General features: G+C 47.0%; 1 protein-coding gene across 1 annotated transcript in view; it reads left to right on the top strand.

Moving 5' to 3' along the window:
• The window catches only part of TNFRSF8 (TNF receptor superfamily member 8), a gene marked incomplete at both ends in the record, with an annotated part of 63703 nt that overhangs the window by 22072 nt on the left and 17218 nt on the right, over positions 1-24413 (top strand). The window contains 6 exons of the mRNA XM_082860184.1: positions 2539-2655; positions 10674-10826; positions 13249-13342; positions 13697-13854; positions 16179-16295; positions 19266-19418. Of these exons, the coding sequence (XP_082716310.1) occupies positions 2539-2655; positions 10674-10826; positions 13249-13342; positions 13697-13854; positions 16179-16295; positions 19266-19418 (792 nt within the window). The remainder of the gene's footprint in view (positions 1-2538; positions 2656-10673; positions 10827-13248; positions 13343-13696; positions 13855-16178; positions 16296-19265; positions 19419-24413) is intronic.

Here is a 24413-nt window from a genome sequence, read left to right as displayed (position 1 = left end):
GATCTAGTTCCCTGACCAGGGATCGAACCCCGGGCCGCCTGCATTGGGAGCACGGACTCTTAGTCACTGGACCACCAGGGAAGTCCCGCTAATTTCTTTCTTTACGTGCTGTCTCTTTCCCAGCCTAGAGTGTCAGTTCCATGAGGGCAGGGACCTCACCTTCAATCTCTTAAATCAGTGCTTGGGGCTTCCCTGGTGGTCCAGTGGTTAGGACACCGCACTTCCACTGCAGGGGGCATGGGTTCGGTCCTTGGTCGGGGAACTAAGATCCCACATGCTGCAGCATGGCCAAATAAATAAATAAAAATAAATCAGTCCCTGGCGCGAAGTTGGTGGTCAGTAAGTGTGAGTCTAGTGAGTCAGACTAACCCCCAACTCAGTTACTCTGAACCTGTGAGTGTGTATCCTGCAACAGAGGGTTTTCTAAAGTTCACGCCAGAACAGCCCCTGGTACTGAGAGGCGATTTTAAAGGGACCCAGGAGGGGAATCTGGAAAGGATCAGGTGATCAGGAAAGGTCCATGGTGGGGGGGTGGTTTCAGCCGAACGTGGCTAGATACGAAGGGTTCCCTGGGTTGGAAATGGAGATGGAGGGGGTATCTCTCATATCAGTTTCCTGGGCTGCCATTAACAAAGTACCACAAACTGAGTGGCTTCAACACCAGCAATTCATTTTCTCACAGTTCTGGAGGCTAGAAGTCCAGGACCAATGTGTTGGCAGGGCTGTGCTTCCTCTGAAGGCTCCAGGCAAGGCTCTGACCTCTCTCCCAGCTTCTGGTGGTTCCTTGGCCTGTGGCAGCATACCTCCACTCTTCATGAGGGCATCTTCCTGTGTGCATATCTGTCTCTGTATCTAAAATTTCCCCCTTTTTCTAAGGACACCAGTCATACGGAATGAGGGCCCACCCTAACGACTTCATGTTAACTTGATGACCTCTGTAGGGGCCCTGTCTTCAGATAAGATCACATTCTGAGATACTGGAGGGTTAGGACTTCACTTTTGGGGGGGGCATAATTCAACCCATAACAACATTCCAGGACATCTGAGGAGTGCTAGAGAAAAGATGGGAGAGGCCCAGGCTGGCTGGGGTACAGAGTACATGAAGCAAATGAGGTACAATGATGCCAGACCAGGAGTCCGCAGACAAGAGTGAGGCCTGGGTGTGCCAGGCTGAGGAGTCTGTATTGCTTAGGTTGTCAGAACATGTATTGATCGAATACGTGCCAGCCCCTGTGACGGGGGACTCTGGTGAGCAGACACAGAAAGATCCATCCTTGAGGAGCTGACACTCATGTGGGAAATCCAGACACTAAGTTTATCCTCTAAATAAATATGGAATTACAACAGAGTTAGGTGTAAGAGAGCAAGGTATGTGGGTCTCTGACGGTTTATAACAGGGGTCCTATCCAAGTTGCTGAGGAAGTGATGCCTTGACTATGATGTGAAGGCTGAGTGGGCGTTTACTAGGGGAAAGAGGGGAAAAGCAGTCCTGGCAGAGGACCAGCTTGTGCAAAGGCCCTGGGGCAGAAGGGAGCAGGGCCACCTTGGGGAACAGGGAGACTCCAGTGTGGCTAGAGAATAGAGCCAGGGGTATATGAGTGGGCATTGACCATGGTAAGGACCTAGACCTCTCTCCTGGGAGCCATAAGAAGTCTTTGAAAGTTTTCAGCAAGGAGTGGTGGGTCAGATTTACCTCTCTGAAAGCCCACTGGGGAGCTACTGAAGTTTCCTGAGCTAGAGGGTATGTACCATCAAGCTAGTACTTTTGAGAGGTTCTTGCATGTTCTTCTAGAGCAGGGACTCTTACCTGTGGTCCATGGACTCCCAAGGGTCCGTGAGTAGATTTCAGGGAAGCCATGAACCTGATTGAGTTCACTTATTTTCATTCGCCTCTAACAAAAATTCCCTTTATGAATTCCTTCCATTATGAACTAAAGCAACAAAGCACAGCCGTACTAGCAGAACCTACAGCTTTTCCATCAGTAGAACCAGGTGTTCTCATATTATGTTACAACTGCTGCAGATATCATAAGACCTTGTTTATTTTCATCACGACTTTGAAACTATGATAGTTATTAGATCTTATTTAATGAGTTTACAAAGAATCACATGTATTACATCTTAAATTATTTTGTTTAACGCTTTGATAACTGTATGCCAACATAGCTGGTTCCTTCGTCATCCTAAGTGTTTTATTTTGTGCACTTGAAAACGTGATTCTGAGCAGGGTCCACAGGCTCTCCCAGAATGACTAGGGGACACGAGAAATGTTGCGATCGGCTGGTCTAGATTCCTTTGGTTGTAACGAACAGCAGCCTAACTCAGGCCTAAACAAGACAAAAGGGAAATAATTGAGTCAATAACAGAGTAGTCCATGGTGCCACAACTCAGGTTTGAACGATGTTCCTCAGGAGCTCATTTCTCTCCACCTCTGTCACCTCTGAGTCACCTCTTTCTGAGGCAGGCCCTGCCCACACCCCAGCAGCAATGACCCTCCAAGGTGGCCTGACCTGGAGCTTCTCTGCTTCTCTTCCCCAGGGCGTTCCCTGAAGGAGCTGTGCCCTGAGGGGCCCGATGACTGCAGGAAGCAGTGTGATCCCGACTACTACTTGGACAGAAATGGCCGCTGCACAGCCTGTGTGAGCTGTTCTGGAGGTAAGGGCTGTGTCTCTCTTCCAGGGGCTCCTTCCAGGGAGCATGGAGAGCCTCGAGGGGGTGGGAAGGCAGCGGAGGCAGAGAATCTGAAAGGTGGGGCGGATCAAGATTTGGTGCCTTGGGGCTTCCCTGCTGGCGCAGTGGTTGAGAGTCCGCCTACCGATGCAGGGGACGCAGGTTCGTGTCCCGGTCCGGGAGGATCCCGCATGCCGCGGAGCGGCTGGGCCCGTGAGCCATGGCCGCTGAGCCTGCGCGTCTGGAGCCTGTGCTCCGCAACGGGAGAGGCCACAACAGTGAGAGGCCTGCGTACCGCAAAAAAAAAAAAAAAAAAAAAAGATTTGGTGCCTGTACTCTGAATCAGCCCCCTGGTGCCTCAGTTTACCCCCTCTGAATTTGTGAATTGATATCAACCATGATCTTTTGCATCCATACTTTTTTGTTTGTTTGTTTTTGGCCACGCCGTGCGGCTTGTGGGATCTCGGTTTCCTGACCAGGGATTGAACCCAGGCCCTCGGCAGTGAAAGTGCTGAGTCCTAACCACTGGACCTCCAGGGAATTCCCTGCATCCATACTTTTTAGAGAGACTTAGTTACCATGTTTCCTCAAGGGAGGGACTCATACTTATGTATTAAGTTTACTTTTTAAAAAATAATTAATTAATTAAAAATTTTCGGCTGTGTTGGGTCTTCGCTGCTGCGCACGGGCTTTCTCTAGTTGCGGCGAGCGGGGGCTACTCTTGGTTGTGGTGCGTGGACTTCTCACTGTGGCGGCCTCTCGTTGCGGAGCACAGGCTCTAGGCGTGCAGGCTCAGTAGTTGCGGCATGCGGTCTCAGTAGTTGTGGCTCGTGGGCTCTAGAGCGCAGGCTCAGTAGTTGTGGTGCACGGGCTTCATTGCTCCATGGCATGTAGGGTCTTCCCGGACCAGAGATCTCACCCGTGTCCCCTGCATTGGCAGGCAGATTCTTAACCACTGTGCCCTCAGGGAAGTCCCACGTATTAAGTTTAATCTTTGCTAAACCCCTAGGGGAAGATTCTTTTCTTATCCCAGCTTTACAGTGAGGAAACTGAGGTTTAGGGAAATTAAGGGCCTTTCCAAAATTACAATGTTGTGGTAATTTGCAGCACTAGAGTTTTAGCTGCTGGTTTGACACGAAGGGCTGTGTTCTTTCCCTAAGACCACAGTGCCTCCAGGAGAACTTCAATGCGTGCTTTCTTTGTTAATTTCTTATTGTGGGTAGTGAATATGGTTTGTGTGCTATCTCGCGTTTGTTGGGTTTTTTGGGGGGTGAGGTGGGGAAATTTGTTGAGATTTCTTGTGGCCTAATACATTTTCATGCTTTTTAGTATGTTTAGTGTGTTTGGGGGGAAAAATGCGTAGTCTGCTTGTTGTGTACAAAATTCCATGTATATGTATCTGATCAAGCTTGTTAATTATGTTATTTTAATAATATGCATCCTTATTTATTTTGTCACCTTCACAGAGGTTGGTTTCTGAGATAGACATGTTAAAATCTATCTCCCAATATGCTTGTTTTTCATCAGATTTTCATTGTGTTCTAGTTTTGCTTTATCCATGTCAAAGCTATGTTATTAGGTACAATGTTGATGAGTATCATTGCTATCTTGGTGGGCTGGACGTTTTATCAACATGAAAGACACCTCTTTGTTTCTTATAATGTGTTTGCCTTAATTCCATTTTTGTTTGATATTAATATTGCCATTCTTGTTTATGTTAGTATTTCTCTGGTGTGTCTTTAAAAATTTTTAAATTAACGACCACATTTTATTAAACAACAGTTATATGCGTCCATCATAAAAATTCAAGCAATACACAAGTGTAAGGAAGAAAGTCAACTCTGCCCCTCCCCCACCAGTGGGTGACTGACACCTCTCTGTCCCTCTCTATAGAGAGAAGAATGGGTAGGTTAGTAGCCAGGCAGACTATACACACATAGAAAGAAGGAATCTTTAAGAGGATGGGATCATACTATTTATGGCGTGAAAATGATTACAGTTAACTTTATTCAAATATATCAGAGGAAGAAGGAGCCAAAGTGAAGAAGCTAAACTATCACAAGAGACAGTAGTTCCTAAAAAAAACCCTCTGAAATTAACAAAAGAGGTGATGAAAATCAATAAGCGGCTAGGAATGATTTAAGGAATGACTGTCTCTTCTGGTACAGTCATATTCTACTTGCTTCAATTTTGGGGTAGCAGAGAGTTGCTTGACTCCCTGTAATGAAAAATGAACGGCTCGGGCTTCCCTGGTGGCGCAGTGGTTGAGAATCCGCCTGCCGATGCAGGGAACACGGGTTCGTGCCCCGGTCCGGGAAGATCCCACATGCCGTGGAGTGGCTGAGCCCGTGAGCCATGGCCGCTGAGCCTGCGCGTCCGGAGCCTGTGCTCCGCAACGGGAGAGGCCACAGCAGTGAGAGGCCCGCGTACCGCAAAAAAAAAAAAAAAAAAAAAAAAAGGCTCACTGGCCTCCCCATCCTCTTCCTGACTTTTATTGCTTACATTATTTTTGCTTCGTCATAGTCTATGATGTTTATCATCTTTTCTGTAGCCCTAAGTCCCTTGGCATGTTAGCTTTCTTTTGCTATTTAAATTCATTCATTGTGCCCTATGAGTCCATTTATCACAGCTTCTCATTCCTGAATTTTTCATTTTGATTTGTCACTTGATTGGTGAGGTTTCACTGTCATGTGGACTTTTCAGGGAGGACTCATCTTTGCACCTTCCTTCACTTTTTTCATGTTTGAGAATATCTGTTGCTTTTAAACTGGAATGACAGCTTGGGCGGGTATAATATTATGCCTGGGACATATTTTCTCTGGAACTTGGTAGGCACTGGTGCACTGTCTTCTCGTGATGGTTATTGCTGTGGAGGAGTCTGCAGTCAGCTTCTTTCCCCCTCTTCGTAGGTGCTGCAAGAATCATTCTTTCTCTAGTCTTAAGGATCAAAAACTTAACCAGAATATGCCTTGATATTAATTGTTTGGAAACAAATCTTCCTGGTATCTGGTATGTCTTTTCTATCTGCAGATTTAGTTCTTCCTTCATTTCAGGGGAACTGACATGGATTTTACCTCTGCTAAACAGATATATCTCAGTGTCAACTTGATGGATACCAATTATTCTTATGTTTGATTGTCTTTGCCTTTCCTCCTTGTCTATCACCTTCATTAATTGCATTAATATCTGTCTTTTTACCTTGCATTCACCGGTATTTTCTCAATCTTTTCTTCATGCCGTTAACTCAATTTTCTCTCTAATCTTTTTTGTTTCTTGCTGCCCAGGGCAAGACAGAGCCCCCAGGACACTGGTAGTTCACTTACTGAATGTCTAATTATGGTGGTGTGCATCTCAATTTGTTTTCTTTTGCTCTGCAGTCTCCCTTCTTATCTCATCCTTTTAAAACATCATCTTTTTTTTTGAGCTCTTCCTTTATTGAATTACTATTCTTATTAAGTTCATTTATAGTGTGAAGCACTCCTGGGATTGCTTGTTAGTTGCAGACTGGGTTCTTTGTCCTTGCAAACTATATTCCTATCTTTTTTAGATCTTTCTCTTGTTCTTGTCTTCCCTCCTCCCTCCCTTCCATCTTTCCTGCTATAGCATGTTTGCACTGTCGCCTTCTTATACTTTTCCTTCTTGCTTGAGCTTAGCCGGGGCAGCAACTCTGTCCCTGATACAGTGTGAGGGATTTCTCCACACTTGCCCCCCATCTCACTGGCCTTGAGTTCGTCTTCCCAGCTCAGAGCATCAGCTGGGGATTCTCAGGGTTACTTTTATTTTTTGGCTGTGCGGCGGGGCTTGCGAGGTCTTAGTTCCTCAACGAGGGATTGAACCTGGGCCACGGCAGTGAAAGCACTGAGTCCTAATCCCTGGACCACCAGGGAATTCCCAAGAATTACTTTAAAAAAAAAATTGTGGTCAAATATACATAACATAAAATTTATTATTTTAACCATTTAAAAATGTACTGTTCGGCGGCATGAAGTACATTCATATTTTGGGGTGACCGTCACCATCATCCGGCTCCAGAACTTTTTCATCTTCCCCAGTTGAAACTCTCTCCTCATCAAACACTAGCTCCTCCTCGCTCCCCGCACCCTCACCCCAAGCCTTTGGCAACTACCATTCTCTTCTCTGTCTCTATGAATTTGACTACTCTAGGATGTTCATAGAAGTGAAATCATACAATATTTATCCTTTTGTGACTTGTTTCACTTAGCGTAATATCTTCAAGGTGCATCTGTGTTGTAGCATGTGTCAGAATTTCCTTCCTTCTTAAGGCTGAATGGTAGTTCATTGGATGGATCCACCACATTTTGTTTATCCGTTGATGTCCATGGACACTTGGGTTGCTTACACCTTTTAGCTATTGTGAATATTGTTGCTATGAACATAGCTGTACAAATAGCTGTTCAAGTCCCTGCTCTCAATTCTTTACCCACTCAGCAGTGGAATTGCTGGATCATGTAGGAATTCTATGTTTAATTTCTTGAGGAATCCTGACTGTTACCTTTGAAACTCGTTTTAGGAGCCTCAGGGTGGCCTGGGTGGGGGTCAGAGAGCAGCCAGAGATGGGTGTTGTCATGGTGGCGGGGCTCTGCCTTCTGTTCTGTCAGATGGTCTTTACCAAGCTCCTGCTGCCTAGAGAGGGGTGCCCCCCACTCCTGGAGCTTCTACTCATTCCCCCAACTAGGGAATTGGCAAGTCCACGCAGTCTTTTTTTTTTTTTTTTTTTTTTTTTTTTGCGGTACGCGGGCCTCTCACTGTTGTGGCCTCTCCCGTTGCGGAGCACAGGCTCCGGATGCGCAGGCTCAGCGGCCACGGCTCACGGGCCCAGCCGCTCCGCGGCATGTGGGATCTTCCCGGACCGGGGCACGAACCCGTGTTCCCTGCATCGGCAGGCGGACTCTCAACCACTGCGCCACCAGGGAAGCCCCACGCAGTCTTTTCTGCCTCTGCCCAGGCCTTTGATATGACATGCAGGCAGCTACTCAGTGTTTTTTTCTTTTGTTTTCGTGGATGTCTACCCACTGTCTTTAGGTGGAGTCTTCAGATTTTTGAAAATTATCAGGATTTTATTCTCTCCTCAGTACAGCTTCTAGGCTTTAGGTGAGAGTGAGGGGCTGTACCAGGGTCACTACAACAAGGAAGAGAGAGGAGAGGGTCCCGAGATGGTTTTAGGAGCCAGGCGTAGGAGTGTGTGTGTCTGTGTCTTTTAATCATTGCTGCCCACACTCCCATTGGCCAGAACCAAGTCACATGACCGCCTATCCATCTGCAAGGGAGGCTAGGAAATGTAGTCTTCCTCTGAGTCCATTTGAAACAGGATTTGAGGAACGCGTCACTGTGCTCCAGGGGATTCCTTCTCATAGCTGCAATTTCCTTTTGCATGTCTGAGGATATTAATTGTACTGATTCCAAAGGCTTGTCCTGTATTCTCTTTTATCTGTTTTCTTGAGCGTTAGTTCTGTTTGAGTTTGGGGCTTTTTCTTCTTCGTGCTGGTTTCTTCTGGTCTTTGGTGACTTCGAGTTCTGCGCGTGGGATCTGATGACTGGGGTGGGGTGGAGGTCTGCGAGTGGGGCTTGTGAAATCCACCTCCGGGGACTGCGAGGATGAGCGGGTGGGGTGGAGGTGCCGGGCAGGGTCTGTCAGAGGCTGGTCCTCTGGGTCTGAAGGGTCCCTTCCTTCCCCCACAGCTGACCAGCCCGGGGGCGCCGCCCAGCTCACCTCACCCGAGTATCCTTGGGGAGACGCTTGGCTTCTAGCTCTGTGGTGTGACTGGATGAGGAATGTGGGGCGAGGGACCCACCTGGGTGCTTCTGCTGCACTCCTTGTGGGATTCCCTCCCGCTTGCCCCTACCATTCACCCAGTTGGAGACAAGCACCTAGAGCCTCTCCTAGCATAATCAGTCGTATGGGGTACGTTTTGGACTGTGGTCTCCTTCCATCCATCTGCCCTCCATATTTAAGAAGTCTTCATCATTTCTGGTTGACCAAAAATGCCCCTTCTTGTTTTCCCAGGGATATTTGCATTCTTTAATTATTATTTTTACCAGTGATTTTTTTTAAAGATAAAATTCATCATTTAAAGTGTACAGTGCTGTGTGGGACTTCCCTGGTGGCGCAGTGGTCAAGAATCCGCCTGCCAATGCAGGGGACACGGGTTCGAGCCCTGGTCCGGGAAGATCCCACATACCGCAGAGCAGCTAAGCCCGTGCGCCACAACTACTGAGCCTGCGCTCTAGAGCCCGAGCCCACGTGCCACAACTACTGAAGCCCGCGTGCCTAGAGCCTGTGCTCCACAACAAGAGAAGCCACGACAATGAGAAGCCCGCGCACCGCATAGCCCCTGCTCGCTGCAACTAGAGAAAGCCCACACGCAGCAACGAAGACCCAACACAGCCAAAAATAAATAAATAAATAAATGTATTAAAAAATAAATAAAGTGTACAGTGCTGTGGTTTTATTATATTCACAATGTGCAACCACCACCACTATCTAATAAAAAGAAACCCCCTTAGCTCCCAATTCTCCCCTCCTCCCAGCCCCTGGCAATCACTAATCTACTTTCTGTCTCTACGGATTTGCCCACTCTGGACATTTCATATAAATGGACTCATGCAGTATGTGGCTTTTAGTGTCTGGCTTCTTTCACTTTATATAGTGCTTTCAAGGTTCATTCATGTTGTAGTGTGTATCAGTACTTCATTCCTTTTTATGGCTGAATAATATTGTGTTATATGGATATAACACATTTTGTTTATCCATTTATCAGTTGATGGACATTGGTGTCGTTTCTACTTTTTGGCTATTATGAATCATGCTGGAATGAACATGCATGTACACGTTTTTGTGTGGACATATGTTTTCAGTTGTCTTGGGTATGTACCTAAGAGTGGAATTGCTGGATCATATAGTAAATCTATGTTTAACTTTTTGAGGAACTGCCAGACTGCCTTCCACAGCTCTGTCCTACTTTATATTCCTGCTGGCATTCTATGAGGATTCCAGTTTCCCCATATCCTCGCCAACACTTGTCATTGTCTGTCTTTTTTATTCCATCCACCCTAGTGGATATGGCGTGGTCTGTCATAGTGGTTTTGGTTTGATGACTCATAGATGGATCGGACGACTAATGACATTGAGCATCTTTTCATATGCTTACTGGCTGTTTGTATATCTTCTCTGGAGAAAAGTCTTCTTAAATCCTTTGCCCATTAAAAAAAACCCCAAAAATTTAATAGACTTTTTTTTTAGAGCAGTTTTCAGTTTATAGAAAAACTGAGCAGAAAGTACAGAGATTTCCCATATGCCGCTCTCCTTACACTTTTCCCCAGTATTAACATCTTGCATTAGTGTGGTACATTGTTACAGTTGATGAACCAATATTGGTGCATTATTAACTAAAGTTCATAGTTTACATTAAGGGTCACTCTTTGTGTTGTATATGCTATGATTTTTGAAAAATGTGTAATGTCATTTATCCACTATTGCACTATCATACAGAATAGTTTCACTGCTTTAAAAATCTTCTGTGCTCTGCCCATTCATCTTCCCCTCCCGCACCCCCTACCAAACCCTGGCAACCACTGATCTTTTTACCGTCTCTGTAGTTTTGTCTTTTCCCGAAGGTCATGTAGTTGGAATCACAGTATGTAGCCTTTCCAATTGGCTGCTTTCACTGAGAAGTTTGCACTTAATGCTCCTCCATGTCTTTTTTGCCCATTTTAATATTGGGACATTCACTTCTTTTTAATACCATTTTAGTCATCTCCAAGGATGTAGGCTGGGAGGTGGAGGCTGCCTCATGGACCCCCCCTGCCCTCTAGTCCTCACATCAGGAACACTCTGGAAGGAAGGGCTGGACATACCAGCTGCCCTGCCCAACAGAATGCCATATCAGCATTCTCCCTCATGTGCTGGACTGTCCCTGGAACTTTTCTGAGTCCCTTCCCTTGCCCTCCCTCTGTCCCTGGTGACCCTTCTCTGTGTCCCTTAGACGACCTCGTGGAGAAGAAGCCATGCTCATGGAACTCTACCCGCGTCTGCGAGTGCCGGACTGGCATGTTCTGTGGCACATCAGTCGTCAACTCCTGTGCCCGCTGCCTCCCTCACTCCATCTGCCCAACAGGGATGGTTGTCAAGTTCCAGGGTGAGTATCCCCACCCAGGACCACGATCTGTGCCAATGATTCCCCCCCACAGACCTCCCAACGACTCTCCACCTCCCACCTCCTCCTTCCTGTTGGACAGATCACATCTCCTATCCCGATGATGCCAGGGATGCAAACGGAGGCCCCTGCTGCCCCTTCCCTGCACCTCAGGTCCCAGGCTCAGAGAGTCCCAGGCACCGCCCTGGCTGGAAGAGGTCTTGGGTTGGTTTGAGGATCAGGGTAGAAATTCTTTGATGCCTGATAAACAAGAAAGAAACCTGAAGTTTCTGTCCTGGGAGTTTCCTGGAAGATGAGGGCTGGTTTCCCATTTTGGTCCAGGGATGCACCGTGCTTCTCACTCTACCACGCATTCGCACATGCTGTTCGCTCTTTCTGGCACACCCTTCCTTCCCTGTTCACTCAGTCAACTCTGCTTTCAGCTCTCTGTCCAAACATCTCCTCCCGACCTCTCCCAGGTCACTTCTCGACATGGAGGCGAACACTTGTGTCTGTCTCGGTGTGGTCGGTGCTTGTGCCCCTCCCTAGGCCGTAGCTTCGTGAGGGCCACGGTCATCTCCCCGCTGCCTAATTAGACACCCGGCACAGAATCTGCTCTTCAGAGATATGTGTTGAATGATGTGACAGGGAGATCAGAGCTGGGGGTGGTGGGGTTCAGATCTGGCCGGATTCTCTCTGGTCACACAGAACCCTCAGCGGAGGGACCCTCAGAAGCCCGCCACCCACAAGCAGGGGCAGGTGGTGGCGTGGAAAGGGCTCTGGATTGGACATCAGGTACCTGGGGTTTTGTACAGATTTGCCTCGTGGGGCGTGTTCCCAGTCCTCTCTGGGCCTCAGTCTTCCCATCTGTAAAATGCAGAGGTGTGACTAGAAGGCCTTGCATGGGGGCTTTTCAGCTCAGAAACTCTTGTGTCTCTAAGAAAAGTAGCCTTGAGTTCTGTTGCTCCAGCCTGTGGACCAGCTCTGGCTGGCGAAGCGCTCTCGACGATGTTCCTGCACCTGCCACACGGTGGCGCCAGAGGCCTCTCTTTGCTGCCCCCAGACCTGCTGCCCGAGGCGGTGCCACGGGCCACGCTTAAAATGTGGCCAGTTGCACTGACATGTGCTGTCAGTATAGAATATGCCCCCGATTTCAAATACTTAGTATAGGAAAAGAATGTAAAACATCTCATTAATTATTTTTTATGTTGATTACCTATTGGCATAATATTTTAGATATATTGGGTTAAATAAACGTATTGCTTAATTTCACTTGTTTCTTTTTTACTTTTTAAAATGTGGCTACTAGAAAATTTAAAACGATGACATGTGATTGACATATTTTATTGGACAGCACTGCTTTTTTTTTTTTTTTTGGCACTGCTTTATAAGTGCTCCAACCTTTGGCCGCGAAAGCCTGGCTAACTTCTAGATTCCTCTGTGGGACTTCCCACTGAGCAACTCGCAGGACCTCAGTCTCTTCCGCTGTAGAATGGAAAGTAGTTTCTGTCTCAGATCAAGCTTATGGCTAAGCCTTACACTAAGACCTTGCATAGGCTTTCTCCCCTGAAATTCTCCAGACGTCATAAGACTGTATTAGCCCCATTTTATGTGAGGAAATTGAGGTTCAGAGATGGCAGGTAATTAATTGCTCAAGACCACAGAGCAGGGAATATCTAATCCAGTGTTTGAACCTTATGCCCAGGTCTTATCACCCCACCACAGTGCAGATAGATAAGTCAGCATTGCTCACACCCTCCTCTACCAAAACTTCCAAACTCCAGTCCACTTGATTGAAAGCACTATGTGTTTTCTACCCCACTTTTGCTTCCACCCAGTATTCTCTAGTACTCTTTGGCTTGCAAGTTACAATGTTTTTGGCTCATGTAACTGAAGTGTCTGAGGATAGCTTAGTGGAGCTTAAGGCATGGCTGGATCCAGGAGCTCTATCTTTTCCCGTCTCTCATCTCTACTACCCTACGTGTTGGTTTGTCTGTAAAATACCTACCAGCAGCTCCTGGCTTGCTTCCTACCCAACCCTAGTGGAAAGACAGCTTCTCCTTCCCACATTCTCAACAACCAAAATAAAATCTTGAAATTGCCTCTCATAGGCGTGTCTTGGGTCATGTGCCCACCCCTGAACCAGTCCATCATGGCCAGAGGAATGGGATGGATTGATTGGTCCAGCCTGGTCCCATGGCTACTCCTGCAGTGGGGTCCCAGCCCCCTACCACAGACATTGAGACTGGGAGGTGTAATTCTCCAGGGAAAATTGGACGGCTTTACCCCAAAAGGGAACGGATGCTGGGCAGGCACAAACATCAGATGGCCACTGTGTTTTCCTGGGTTGCGGTGGTAAAAGGCGTATTTCGGAGCCTCTGGCTCTGTAATACCAAGTCTGAAGGCATCACCATCCTCCCTGCAGGCACAGCGCAGAGGAACACTGTCTGTGAGCTCCCTTCCCCAGGGGCCAGCCCCAACTGCAGCGCCAGCCCGCAGGACTGCAAGGCCCCTGCCAGGTGACTCCCGGCCCCCTCCTATCCTGCTGACCTTAGCGTGGGGCTGTCCCACCCCACAGGAGGTCCAGGGCACTGCTGGCTGGGGGTGAGGATGGGGTTCAGCCCAGGGAGCCTCTCTGCCAACCCACAAGTCATTTGAGGCCTTACTGTGTGCCCAGCCTGCCCTGAGCACACAGGAGACCGAGAAGGCCTAGAAAACACAGCCCTTACTCCCGGGAGCTGACGGTGGGCCCGCCAGAGGCTGTGGGCAGAGCGCCTGGGGACCTATTCTCTATGGAAACGGTTATCGCTGAGCACAGACTCCCTTTGTCCCATCAGGAAAATTGCCAGACCCATCCCCCGCTTCCTTCCCAGCAGCACCATCCCCCAGGCCAAGCCCACCCTGACCTCTCCAGCAAGCTCTGATGCCAGGACCACACTTCTCGGAGGGGGCGCCCCCCTCGCCCCAGAAGATGCTTCTAAAATCACTGCCCACTCTAGCTCCTCCGTGGGGAAGCTCAGTCCAGATCCAGGTAAGTTCTCCAGAGAAGCTGTGCGCTGTCTCCGGGGAAACGGTGTCTGATGGCTGGGCGACTGTGTGTGGCAGTCAGGGCAGGCAGGCACCGAGCTGTGGTCTTTCCCAGCGTGGGGAGAAGAGGGTCTCCGGGTCTTCTGGGGCTGAGGGCTTCGAGGGCCAGAGTAGATAATGGAAGGACTCATTCGTGTCACCTTTCGGGTGCCAGACACTGAGGCAGGTGCTGGAGCATATGCAGCAGAGCAGGCCAGCCTCTGCAGGTGTCGACTTGATGCCCCCCCGGGTTCCCATGGTGACAGACTGGGGTCCTCAGCTCACTCCTGTTTATTGCCCAATAGCCTTCCATTGTATAGGGATACCACACTTTGTTCATCCAAACAGTTTTTGGATTTTTGAGTGGTTTCCATTTCGGGGCTATAATGAAAAACATTTGTGTGAATGTATGTTTTCACTTCTCTCTTTTTAAAAAATTGATTTGTTGGGGCTTCTTATAATTCTTTGTCCTATAATTGTGTCCAAAACATCTTCTCCCACCCTGTGGCTTGCCTTCTCCTCCTCTTTGCGGTGTCTTTTGAGGAAGCGACGCTCTTCATTTCAGCGTAGTCAGATTGATCCATCTTTTCCGTTATGACTCCAGCGCTTTCCATGTCCTGCTTTGTAAGGCTTCTCCTCCGCTGAAGTCTCAACGACGCCCTACATTTATTTTCTAAGGTCATTGCTGTTTTGCCTTTGTTTAAAGAGCCCCCATGAACATTCAGTTGAACCCACACCATTTATCAAATAAATTGTCTTTTCCCCACCGTTTCACGTGCCATCTTCGTTGTAAATTAAGGGTCCATAGATGTGTGGGCAGGATTCTGGGGTCTCTATTCTATTCATTGGTCTCTGTGTATTCCGTGTGAATACCATTCTCTCTGATTACTATAGTTTTCCAGTAAGTCTGGATGCTTAAGCAACGACTCCAACTTTGGTCTTCAACAGTGTATTGGCTGTTCTTGGTAATTTGCATATCCACATAAATTTTAGAATCAGCTTTTCAAATCTCATAAGATATCCTATTGGGATTTTCATTGGGATTGCATTGAATCTACACATCAGTTTGAAGAGAATCCACCTCTGCTGTATTGAGTATATGGTATAGCTCTGCATTTATTTAGGTCTTCTTTATTTTTATTTAAAAATTTTTTATTTTATATTGGAGTATAGTTGATTTACAATGTTGTGTTAGTTTCAGGTGTACAGCAAAGTGATTCGGTTCTACATATACATATCTCTATTCTTTTTCAGATTCTTTCCCCATATAGGTTATAACAGTGTATTGAGTAGAGTTCCCTGTGCTATAAGTAGGTCCTTGTTGATTATCTGTTTTATATATAGTAGTGTATATATATAAAATATATGTTATATGTTAATCCCAAACATATATGTTATATATGTTAATCCCAACATATATATATGTTAATCCCAAACTCCTAATTTATCCCTCCCACCCCTATTTAGGCCTTCTTTAAATTCTCCCAATAATGTTTTATTATTGTCTGTGTAGAAATATTTACATCTTTTGGTTAGATTTCTAAGTATTTGGTATTTCTGATGATGATGTAAATGGTATCTTTTTTAATATTTCATGTTCTAACTTTTTATTGTTGGTATTATTTTGAACTATGTGAAATGCCAGTATTTGACTGTTTCTGTACTATCAAAATGGCAGTTTCATGTGGTTCCATGCAAATACATAGACGTTCAATTGATTTTGATATAATAACATTATATCCAACTACCTTGCGAAACTCACTGATTTCTTCTAATAATGTATCTTCAGACTCTTTGGATTATCTGTGCACTCAGTGATATCATCTATCCATAACTGCTTGGTATCTTCCTTTCTAAACCTCACCACTGTTATTTCTTTTTCTTGCCTTATTGCATTGCCTATGATCCCCAGAACCAAACTAAATAGAAGTTGTGATAGTAGGCATCCTTGCCTCATTGCTGAACTCAAAGGGAAAGTGGCTACCAAAGTTTTCAGCAGGGCAGTGACAGAGCAGTGAGACTGGGGAGAGGGCTCTGGCAGAGGGGAGGGACTGGAAGTGGGGGTGGGGGGCAGTTAGGAGGCAGTTAGCACTCTTCTCCTGTGTGGCCTTAGACACATTCCTTCCGTATCTGAGCCTCAGGACTCCCTCTGAAGGGCTGATGGACATGTGCAGAGTTTGGGAGCTGGCCATGGAACTGGGGGGCTTCAGTAATTGGGGTGGTGGTGGGATGTGGACGAGGCCTCTGTCAAGGTGGCCTGGCCTGAAACTTCTCTGCTTCTTTTCCCAGGGCTGACCCTGCAACAGCCGTGCCCTCAGGGGTCTGCCGACTGCAGGAAGCAGTGTGACCCTGACTACTACCTGGACAGGGACGGTCGCTGCACAGCCTGTGTGAGCTGTTCAGGAGGTAAGGGCCTTGTTTCTCCTCCAGAGGCTCCTTCCATGGAGCAGGTGGGGTCTTAGACAAGAGGCCAAGAATCTGGGGGTGGGAGCCTTGAGCTTGGTCTCGGATGCTCAGCCCTTGGGAGCCTGGTTCACCTTTCTGGTGTTTTTTGAGCAGCTGGCTTCTAGTGACGCCTACTCAAGATTGTGGGTTTTGATGGCCGTGACCCCTTTTCAGAGAGCCTCCATTCACTCAGTCTTTCCTGCAAGGAAATATTTGTTGATCACCTACCTGTTTCAAGCTTTTCTCATTATTTTGTACGTATCCTATGATGTCTGGATTGCGATTGCCCCCATTTTACAGAAGAGGAAACTGAGGCTCAGGGAAGTCAGAGGGCCACAAGCCCTCGCAAACGGCAGGGCCAGGATTTGAACCTAGGGAGTCTGCCACTGGGTTCTGAGCTCATCACTCCACTGTGCTGCCTCTTAGAGCACCTCTGCACAAGCACTTAGAGACTGACTGCTATATGCATGGTGGGATGATGTCCTGCCAGAGTTTCCCCTGCGGCCAGCTCCCCGCAGCCTCACAACACCACCAGCCTCCCTGTGACGTCCAAGCAGCTGCTCAGGCCCCGGGCTGCCATGGATGTAGCCCTGGCCCACTCACAGTGGCCACCACCACCAGGGGGAGGCGTGATTCTGCCTCTGCAGCAACACGGACTGGAGTTCAGGGAGGCCAAGTGGGGGAAAGGACACTCCGTTCGTGGTTGCTGGGGTCACTGTTGCAATTACTAAGGTCACAGAGCAAATTTTCTCAAAACTGAGTGGTGAAAAGCAAACTATTCGCTGTACTCGTGGAGTCTGTGGGACAGAATTCAGACCCAGCACCGCGGGGACACCTGGTCTCTGCTCCACGATGTCTGGGATCTCAGCTGGAAAACTTGAAGCCTGGAGCTGGAATCATCTGGAAGCTCTTACATTCTCGGGTCTGGGGTCGATGCGGCTGCGGGCTGGGCCCTCAGATCCTCTCCATGTCGGCCTCTATATGGCCTGCTTCGGGCGTCCTCAAGTGCTGGGTGCTGGACTCAAAAATGAGTTGGGGTGGGGTGGGGTGTGGAAACCATACCAGTTTTTATGACCCAGCCTCGGAAGTCACACGGTGTAACTTCCACTACATTCTGCCTGTGGAGGTGGTCACAGGGCCCCCTTGAGTCACGGAAGGAAAAAAAAAGCCTTCTTTTTCTTCTCTTCTTTTGGCTGTGCCGCATGGCATGTGGGATCTTAGTTCCCCGACCAGGGACCATGCTTCTTGATGGGTAAGTGGCCGAGCTCTGGAAGAGCAGACAGACCCAGAGCTATTGCTGCGGCCATTCCTGGAAAAATATCATCTGTCACAGCTGCTGCGTCAGATGGGGAAACAAGAGATGGCTCTGGGCCCAAGAATTCCTTCAACTTGAATAACTGAAGCCCTGCAACCCTGTGGAGTGGAGCCCAAGGGGCTGGGGTCAAGTCTTGGCTCTACTGCTCGGGAGCTTATAAGCTCAAGCAAGTTTCTTAACCTCCCTGGGCCTCAGTTTCCTCATTCGTCAAATGCGCAGAATAATAGACCGCTCTCAGAGACCTGTTCCGGGAGTTACAAAGGTTAAGCCGGGTTGATCTGGGTAGAGCGCTAAAATCACTGCCTTGCACACACTCGGTTATGGTAATACCATATTATAAGGAATAACGAGAGGTTTCAGGAAGACACTGTGCAGTCCCTTATCTTTATCGTGCAAGGCTTCTAAGCCTGTAAGTATCCCACTGATTGAGAAATGTCCTTATTGAGCAAATCACATTTGTCTAAACTACTGATGCAGTAATTCTATTTTCACCCGTAAACAGAGCATGTAGAATATCCCCAAACATGCATAAATGCATTCTTATACTTCTTCTTTTACAAAACCACTAACAATTTTTTTTTTTGATTTTTGAAAAAACCCACTTTTCATCATGGAAAATTTCAAACATATTCAGAAGTAGAGAGAATCAGGAATGGTTACGGACTATCACCCAGTTGTAAAGAATTATCAGTCAGGGCCAGTCTTGGTTCATCTCTACCCATGCCCACTCACGCCTGTTCTCTGAATTCTATTCTTTATTTAAAAATTTATTTTGGGCTTCCCTGGTGGCGCAGTGGTAGAGAGTCCGCCTGCTGATGCAGGGGACACGGGTTCGTGCCCCGGTCCGGGAGGATCCCACATGCCGCGGAGTGGCTAAGCCCGTGAGCCCTGGCCGCTGAGCCTGCGCGTCCGGAGCCTGTGCTCCTCAATTGGAGAGGCCACGACAGTGAGAGGCCCGTGTACCGCAAAAAAAAAAAAAAAAAAAAATTTTATTTTAGTTTTTTGGGATATTTTCTTTTAATAGCTTTATTGAGATATAGTTGACATACGATAAAATGCACACGTTTAAAGTGTGCAGTTTGATAGGTTTTGTCATATGTGTGTAGCTGTGAAACCATCACCACAGTCAAGACGACGAACTGTCCGTCACCCACCAAAACTTTCCTCACGTTCCTTACCATCCCTCCCGTCGCTCCCTGCCTCTGCTCCCATTCCTAGGAAACAGTTATGCTTTCTGTCACTATGGAATAATTTGCATTTTCTGGCTTTTCCTATAAACAGAATCATAGAGTATATACTCCTTTTTTTTTTTTTTTTTGGCCGTGCCACGTGGCAGGCAGGATCTTAGTTCCCTGACTAGGGATCGAACCTGTGTCCCTTGCAGTGGAAGCTCAGAGTCCTAACCACTGGACTGGCAGGGAAGTCCCTATATACACCTTTTCTTGTCCACTTTCTTTCGCTCAGCATAATTATTTTGTGCACCAAAAGATCTGCCCAACGGAATCATCAGATGAGCATGTGCTCCTGGGCAAATATGTCTCTGTCCTCCTGGGGCTTCTCTGGACCCCTGCCCTCTCCATCCCAGTCCTTCCTCAGGACCCTTCTCTGTCCCGCAGACCACCTCGTGGAGAAGACACCTTGCATGTGGAACTCCTCCCGCGTCTGCGAGTGTCGACCTGGCATGTTCTGTGCCACATCAGCTTCCAACTCCTGTGCCCGCTGCGTCATCCGCCCCATCTGCCCACCAGGGATGGTCACCAAGCTCCAGGGTAAGCAGTTCATACCCCCAACCAAGGGGCTGAGTTCTCTGTCCCTAGGGCTGCCCCTCTCCCCACCCCCAACTACAAATGACCTTCAATCCCAGCTGTTAACTAGGTCAGGTTTGGGCTATGTTTTCTCTTTGAATAGTTAGATCCAGGGAGTGGGATAAAATCCAAACTTGGCATTTTGGTTAAGAGTTTCTGAGGATTATTTTAAAATTTAAAAAAAAATTTTTTATTCTTCTCTTGAAATTGTTGGTCTGGTAAAATCTTGACTTGTTTGCGAGGCTGTTTTATTGACTCCAGATAGATCAATATAAAGTTTATGAAGAAGCTTCCAATTCAAATGATGGACATTCACCAGAGTGTAAAAAAGTATAAACCCTTGACGGTGGACAGAAAGACAAACAAAAAAGAGTTCATCAGCAGATGAGAGATTTCAACAAATTTTTAGAAGGTGGAAAACAGACGGAAGGGTGGTGACAAATGAAACCAAGTGGAGGAAAGCTTACGTAACTAGAATTCACTCCACGAGGCCTGCAGAAAAGTGAGGGGTAAGTTGCTCCTAAGACCCACCAGAGAGGCTCTGGGCTTAGAGCAGGCGAGCAAAACGAAGGATGGGGTGAAGTGGAGAATTAGAAAGTTCAGTGAGCTGCAACTTCGTCTCGAAAATAAAAACTAAAAATTTGTAACAATGCAAAACCCACCAACCAAAGTACAATCTAAAAATAAAACAAACGAATGAATATAACAACAGCAAAAAAATGTGAACAATGGTATACCATGGGCATTGACCAGTCTGAGAGATGGTGCCTGATTTTTTATCCCCTGATGAAAATGATCAACTTTTTGGCTAATGACACTGAAGGACTATCTAGGGAAAGCTAGATGTTGGCCACTCTGGTGCAAAGCCCCCTTTGCTTGTGTCTTTGGGAGTACATCCTGTCAATGGGCTGTTCCTGCTAAGTCACGCTGAAGTGAAGCCTGCCAGCTCACACTCCGCACCCATGAGCCCAGAGTTCCCAGGCAGACCTCCTGCTGAGGGAAGAGACCCACTGTGAAAATGACATACTAACAACACAGTAGAAGAAACCCCACCTGCTGCTGGAATGGTCAACATCGTTCTTTTTAAATAAATATGAATGAGCAGTAAAGATTTTCAGACTTATAAGGAAAAACAGTAGTATGAAGGAGAATAACAAGATACACAAACAGAAAAACTTACTACAAATGAAGCAATGATGAACCCAGGAATGGAAGAGAAAAAAATTAGTGTCCACAGAAAAATTCCAGAAGTAGTTACAACCACAAAGTGAGAACAGAAGGTAAAGAAGAAGGAACAGCAAGAGAGTAAAGGGCAAGAAATGGCTTTTAGAAAGTGCCCTTGTTGCCAATCTGTTGCCTCTCAGGCCCCAATTCACCCTTGAGTACCTGCTGCGCCCTAGAGGATTAGACTCTTGGAAGATTTCTCCTCCTTGAGTGTGATGCTATGCTTTGCCAGTAGGGGGCGCTAGAGGACCACTGCGGGAGAAAGGAGGCTTCTCTTGGCTATCTTTGTTTTTTCCTGCTCCTGCTGCAGAGTCTGCCTGCAGGGCCTGTGGGTGGGGACATCTGGCGGTGTCCTGCCCCAGTCATGCTTCCAGAGTAGACAGTCCCTCGGCAACCACAGACCCAAGCTAGGTCTGGCGACCACCTTCCATGCTTCAGGCCTCATGTCAGCAAAAATGCCATAATTTCCTCTGTGGTCCCACCCTCCCACCCCGCCCCGCTCCCAGCCTTGGGTCTTCTGCACACCATTTCTCCACACAGTTACTGTGTGCTCCCACGGTGGTGCCCCAGCTTTCCCTGTGTACCTGACCTGAAAAGTGAGACTTCAGATTGAAATGACCTACCGGGAGCAAAGCAGGATGAATGAAAATTACCCACGTGTAGACATAATAGATGCACCACCGTTTATTTATCCATTCACCAGTTGATGGACATCTGGCTTGTTTCCAGTTTAGGGCTATTATGAGTAATAGCAGCTACCACTGTTCTTGTACAGGTCTTTGTATGGACATATATTTTCATTTCATGGGTAAATACCTAGGAGACGGATGACTGGGTCACTGTGCTGGCCACACAGAATGTCTTTGAGGGCCAGATCAAAGCTGGCCACCTGTGATCTGATCCAACCACATCATTTCACACGTGGAGAGGACCATACATAGGGCCAGAGCTAGAGCTGGAACACAGATCCTGAGTCATAACCAAGTGCCCTCTACTGGACCATACCAGCTCCTTCTTAGTTGAACAGAGAATTTTTTACTTAGCTAAAATACAATTACGTTTGAAAGCAGAATAAAGACATTTTCAGACATAACAGGGGAGAAATTCTGCTTTTCCCCCATGTATCCTTTCTTAGAAAGTTACTTGAAGATGTAATTCTGTTAACTGAAGGGCAAAAAAGAAAAAGCCATGAACTCTAGAAAACAGTGGTTCTATCCCAGGAGAGCAAAGAAGGGGAGTCCCAGAATGACAGCTGTGCTAAAGACATTACAACATCTAGTTGAGCCCCATCAGAGCAAGAAAATGAAGGGCTCCAGGGAACCGTCTGTAGGAATAAAAGGTAGAATTACAATTTCATGAGTAGTAGAGTTGAAAAACTTGAGGATACGGTAAAGGCACGTTATTCTTTTATCAACAAGGAAAAGAAAGGTGACTGAAAACTCTAGGGAAAATACAAAGCTGACAAGAAATGTAGAGTTCAAATATGGCGATGAACATTTCATCTGATTTTAAGCAATTTCTGGTTGTACCAAAAAAGGATTCCATTTGACCTTGATGTTAAGACCCTTCTTCAAATGACCCAAGGATCAGGTGTTTCAATTTAGAGAGAAATATTTAAGTGTGGTATATCTTTTTTAGTTTCTAAATTGAGACTAAAAGCAGGCAGCTTCTTCCCCCTCTTCCAATGGGCCCTCTCCAGAGAACACAGGCAGACTAAGTATGGGCTAAACCATGCCTTCTTCTCACCTTCAGATCCAAAGGAGGAAGAAAAGGGAGGGTCAGTAACCCAGGGAGAAAAGAGGGTGAGGTATGGTACATACAGAGAAGGGATGAGAGGCACCCAGGAGCGCTGGGCCCACCTTCTCCGCTTAGAGTAAGGGCAGCAGTTCTGTGGCTGGTTCCTGTCGCAGGTGTTCCAGTGGCAGCTCAGACCGAGGCTGCCTTGGAGAGAGACCAGAGGGTGCTAACTGGGTGTAGCCACAGTTGGTGTTCTTGAGCCCAAGAGCTCCCCCAATCCTCTGGAAGCCAACTCTCACTGAATCCCCACAACATCTCAAATACAAATAGAAATTAGCATAACAAACTGCATTATCTTCCTCATAGCCCAAGGCCTCCCGGGCTTCAACTAATTTAGGTAATTGTCTGATGACCACGTGGAAAGACATAGCATGTATTTGGAGACCCCCAAAATCAGACGGTTCTTCAGGACCCTACCAATGCAAGAAGAAAATTAATCCTAGCCTCACTTTCTCTTCAGAGTGTTTCAGGAAAACTCTGAGAGGTATCATGAGAGCCTTTAGAAGGGAGGCGTGTGTGGGCGGGAGGTTTGTTTTGTATGACATAAGGGAAGGTGTGCCGCCTCCAGGAACATGGGGGCAGAGAGGGTTAGTAGCTGGGCTGGACCTACTTCAAATGTGGGCCATTTTTTTTTTCTGTCCTAGAAAAGCAGTTAATCATAAGGTTGTAAGAAAGTGCTCAGGCCCCAGGCAGGAGGCAGTGTGGTCCAATGGAAGGTGCTCTGGGCTGGGACTCAGGAGCCCTGATTTCTGACTCTATCTCCGGCTCTGTGGTCCTCTCCATTTGTAAAAAGAGGTGGCTGGGTCAGATCAGAGATGACCATGCTTGAACTGGTCCTCAAAGACATCCTGTCTGGTCAGCACAGTGACACAGCTTTTCTGCTCCTATAGGTACTCAAGTGAAATGAAATTATATGTTTTCACAAAGACTTGTACAAGAATACTCACAGCTGCCTTGTTTATAATAGCTTCAAACTGGAGACAACCCAAATGTCCATCAACTGGTCACCGGCTAAATACATCTCTACAATGGAACAACTACTCAGCAATAAAAAGGAATGAATTACTGAGACAAGCAACGGGAATGAATCTCAGAAACATTATGCTGAGTGGAAGAAGTCAGACACCAAAGAGTACACACTGCACCATTCTGTCTAATGAAGTTCTGGAGGCAAACTCCTCTGTAGTGACATGAAGCAGATTCGTGGCTGCCCGGGTGTGGGGGAGGATTGATTGCAAAAGGACAAGGGAACTTAGTGAGGAGGCGGGGATGTTCTAGATGTTGAGTGGAGTTACAGTTACACGAAGGTACAGTCATCCCTCAGTGTCCGCGGGGGATACCCGAATCTGAGGATACTCAAATCCCTCATGTAAAATGACAAGGTACAACGGGCCCTCCGTCTCTGCGTGTTCTGCATCCGTGCGGTCAATCAGTCTGCAGTTGGTTGAATCCTCAGGTGTGGAATCCTCGGATGTGACCCGCAGATATGGAGGGCTGACTGCTGAATGCATACATTCCTCAAAACTCATCAAACCGTGCGCTTAGGGGACATTTCCTTCTATGTAAATTATGCCTCAATAAAACTGATTTCAGAAGAAAAGAACTTTAAGAATTGAGGCAACATTTACATACCAGAAGATGTTTAAATTTATTTATTTGTTTACATTTATTTAATGAGATTTCTCTTAAATGAAACCAGGAAGTCTGCAGTCACGAGGCCACCTTCTTCCATGGTCACAGCTGGCTGGAGATGAGAAGTAGCTTTCTTTTTTTTTTTTTTGAAATATTTATCTATTTAGGCTGCTCCAGGTCTTAGTTGCAAAATGTGGGCTCTTTAGTTGTCGCATGCGAACTCTTAGTTGCGGCATGCAGAATCTAGCTCCCTGACCAGGGATCAAACCTGGGCCCCTGCACTGGGAGCACAGAGTCTTACCCACT

This window comes from Leucopleurus acutus (assembly GCF_964270905.1).
Source record: "Leucopleurus acutus genome assembly, chromosome: 2".
NCBI classification, from domain to species: Eukaryota; Metazoa; Chordata; class Mammalia; order Artiodactyla; family Delphinidae; genus Leucopleurus; species Leucopleurus acutus.
This window is presented reverse-complemented; position numbering and strand designations above follow the sequence as displayed.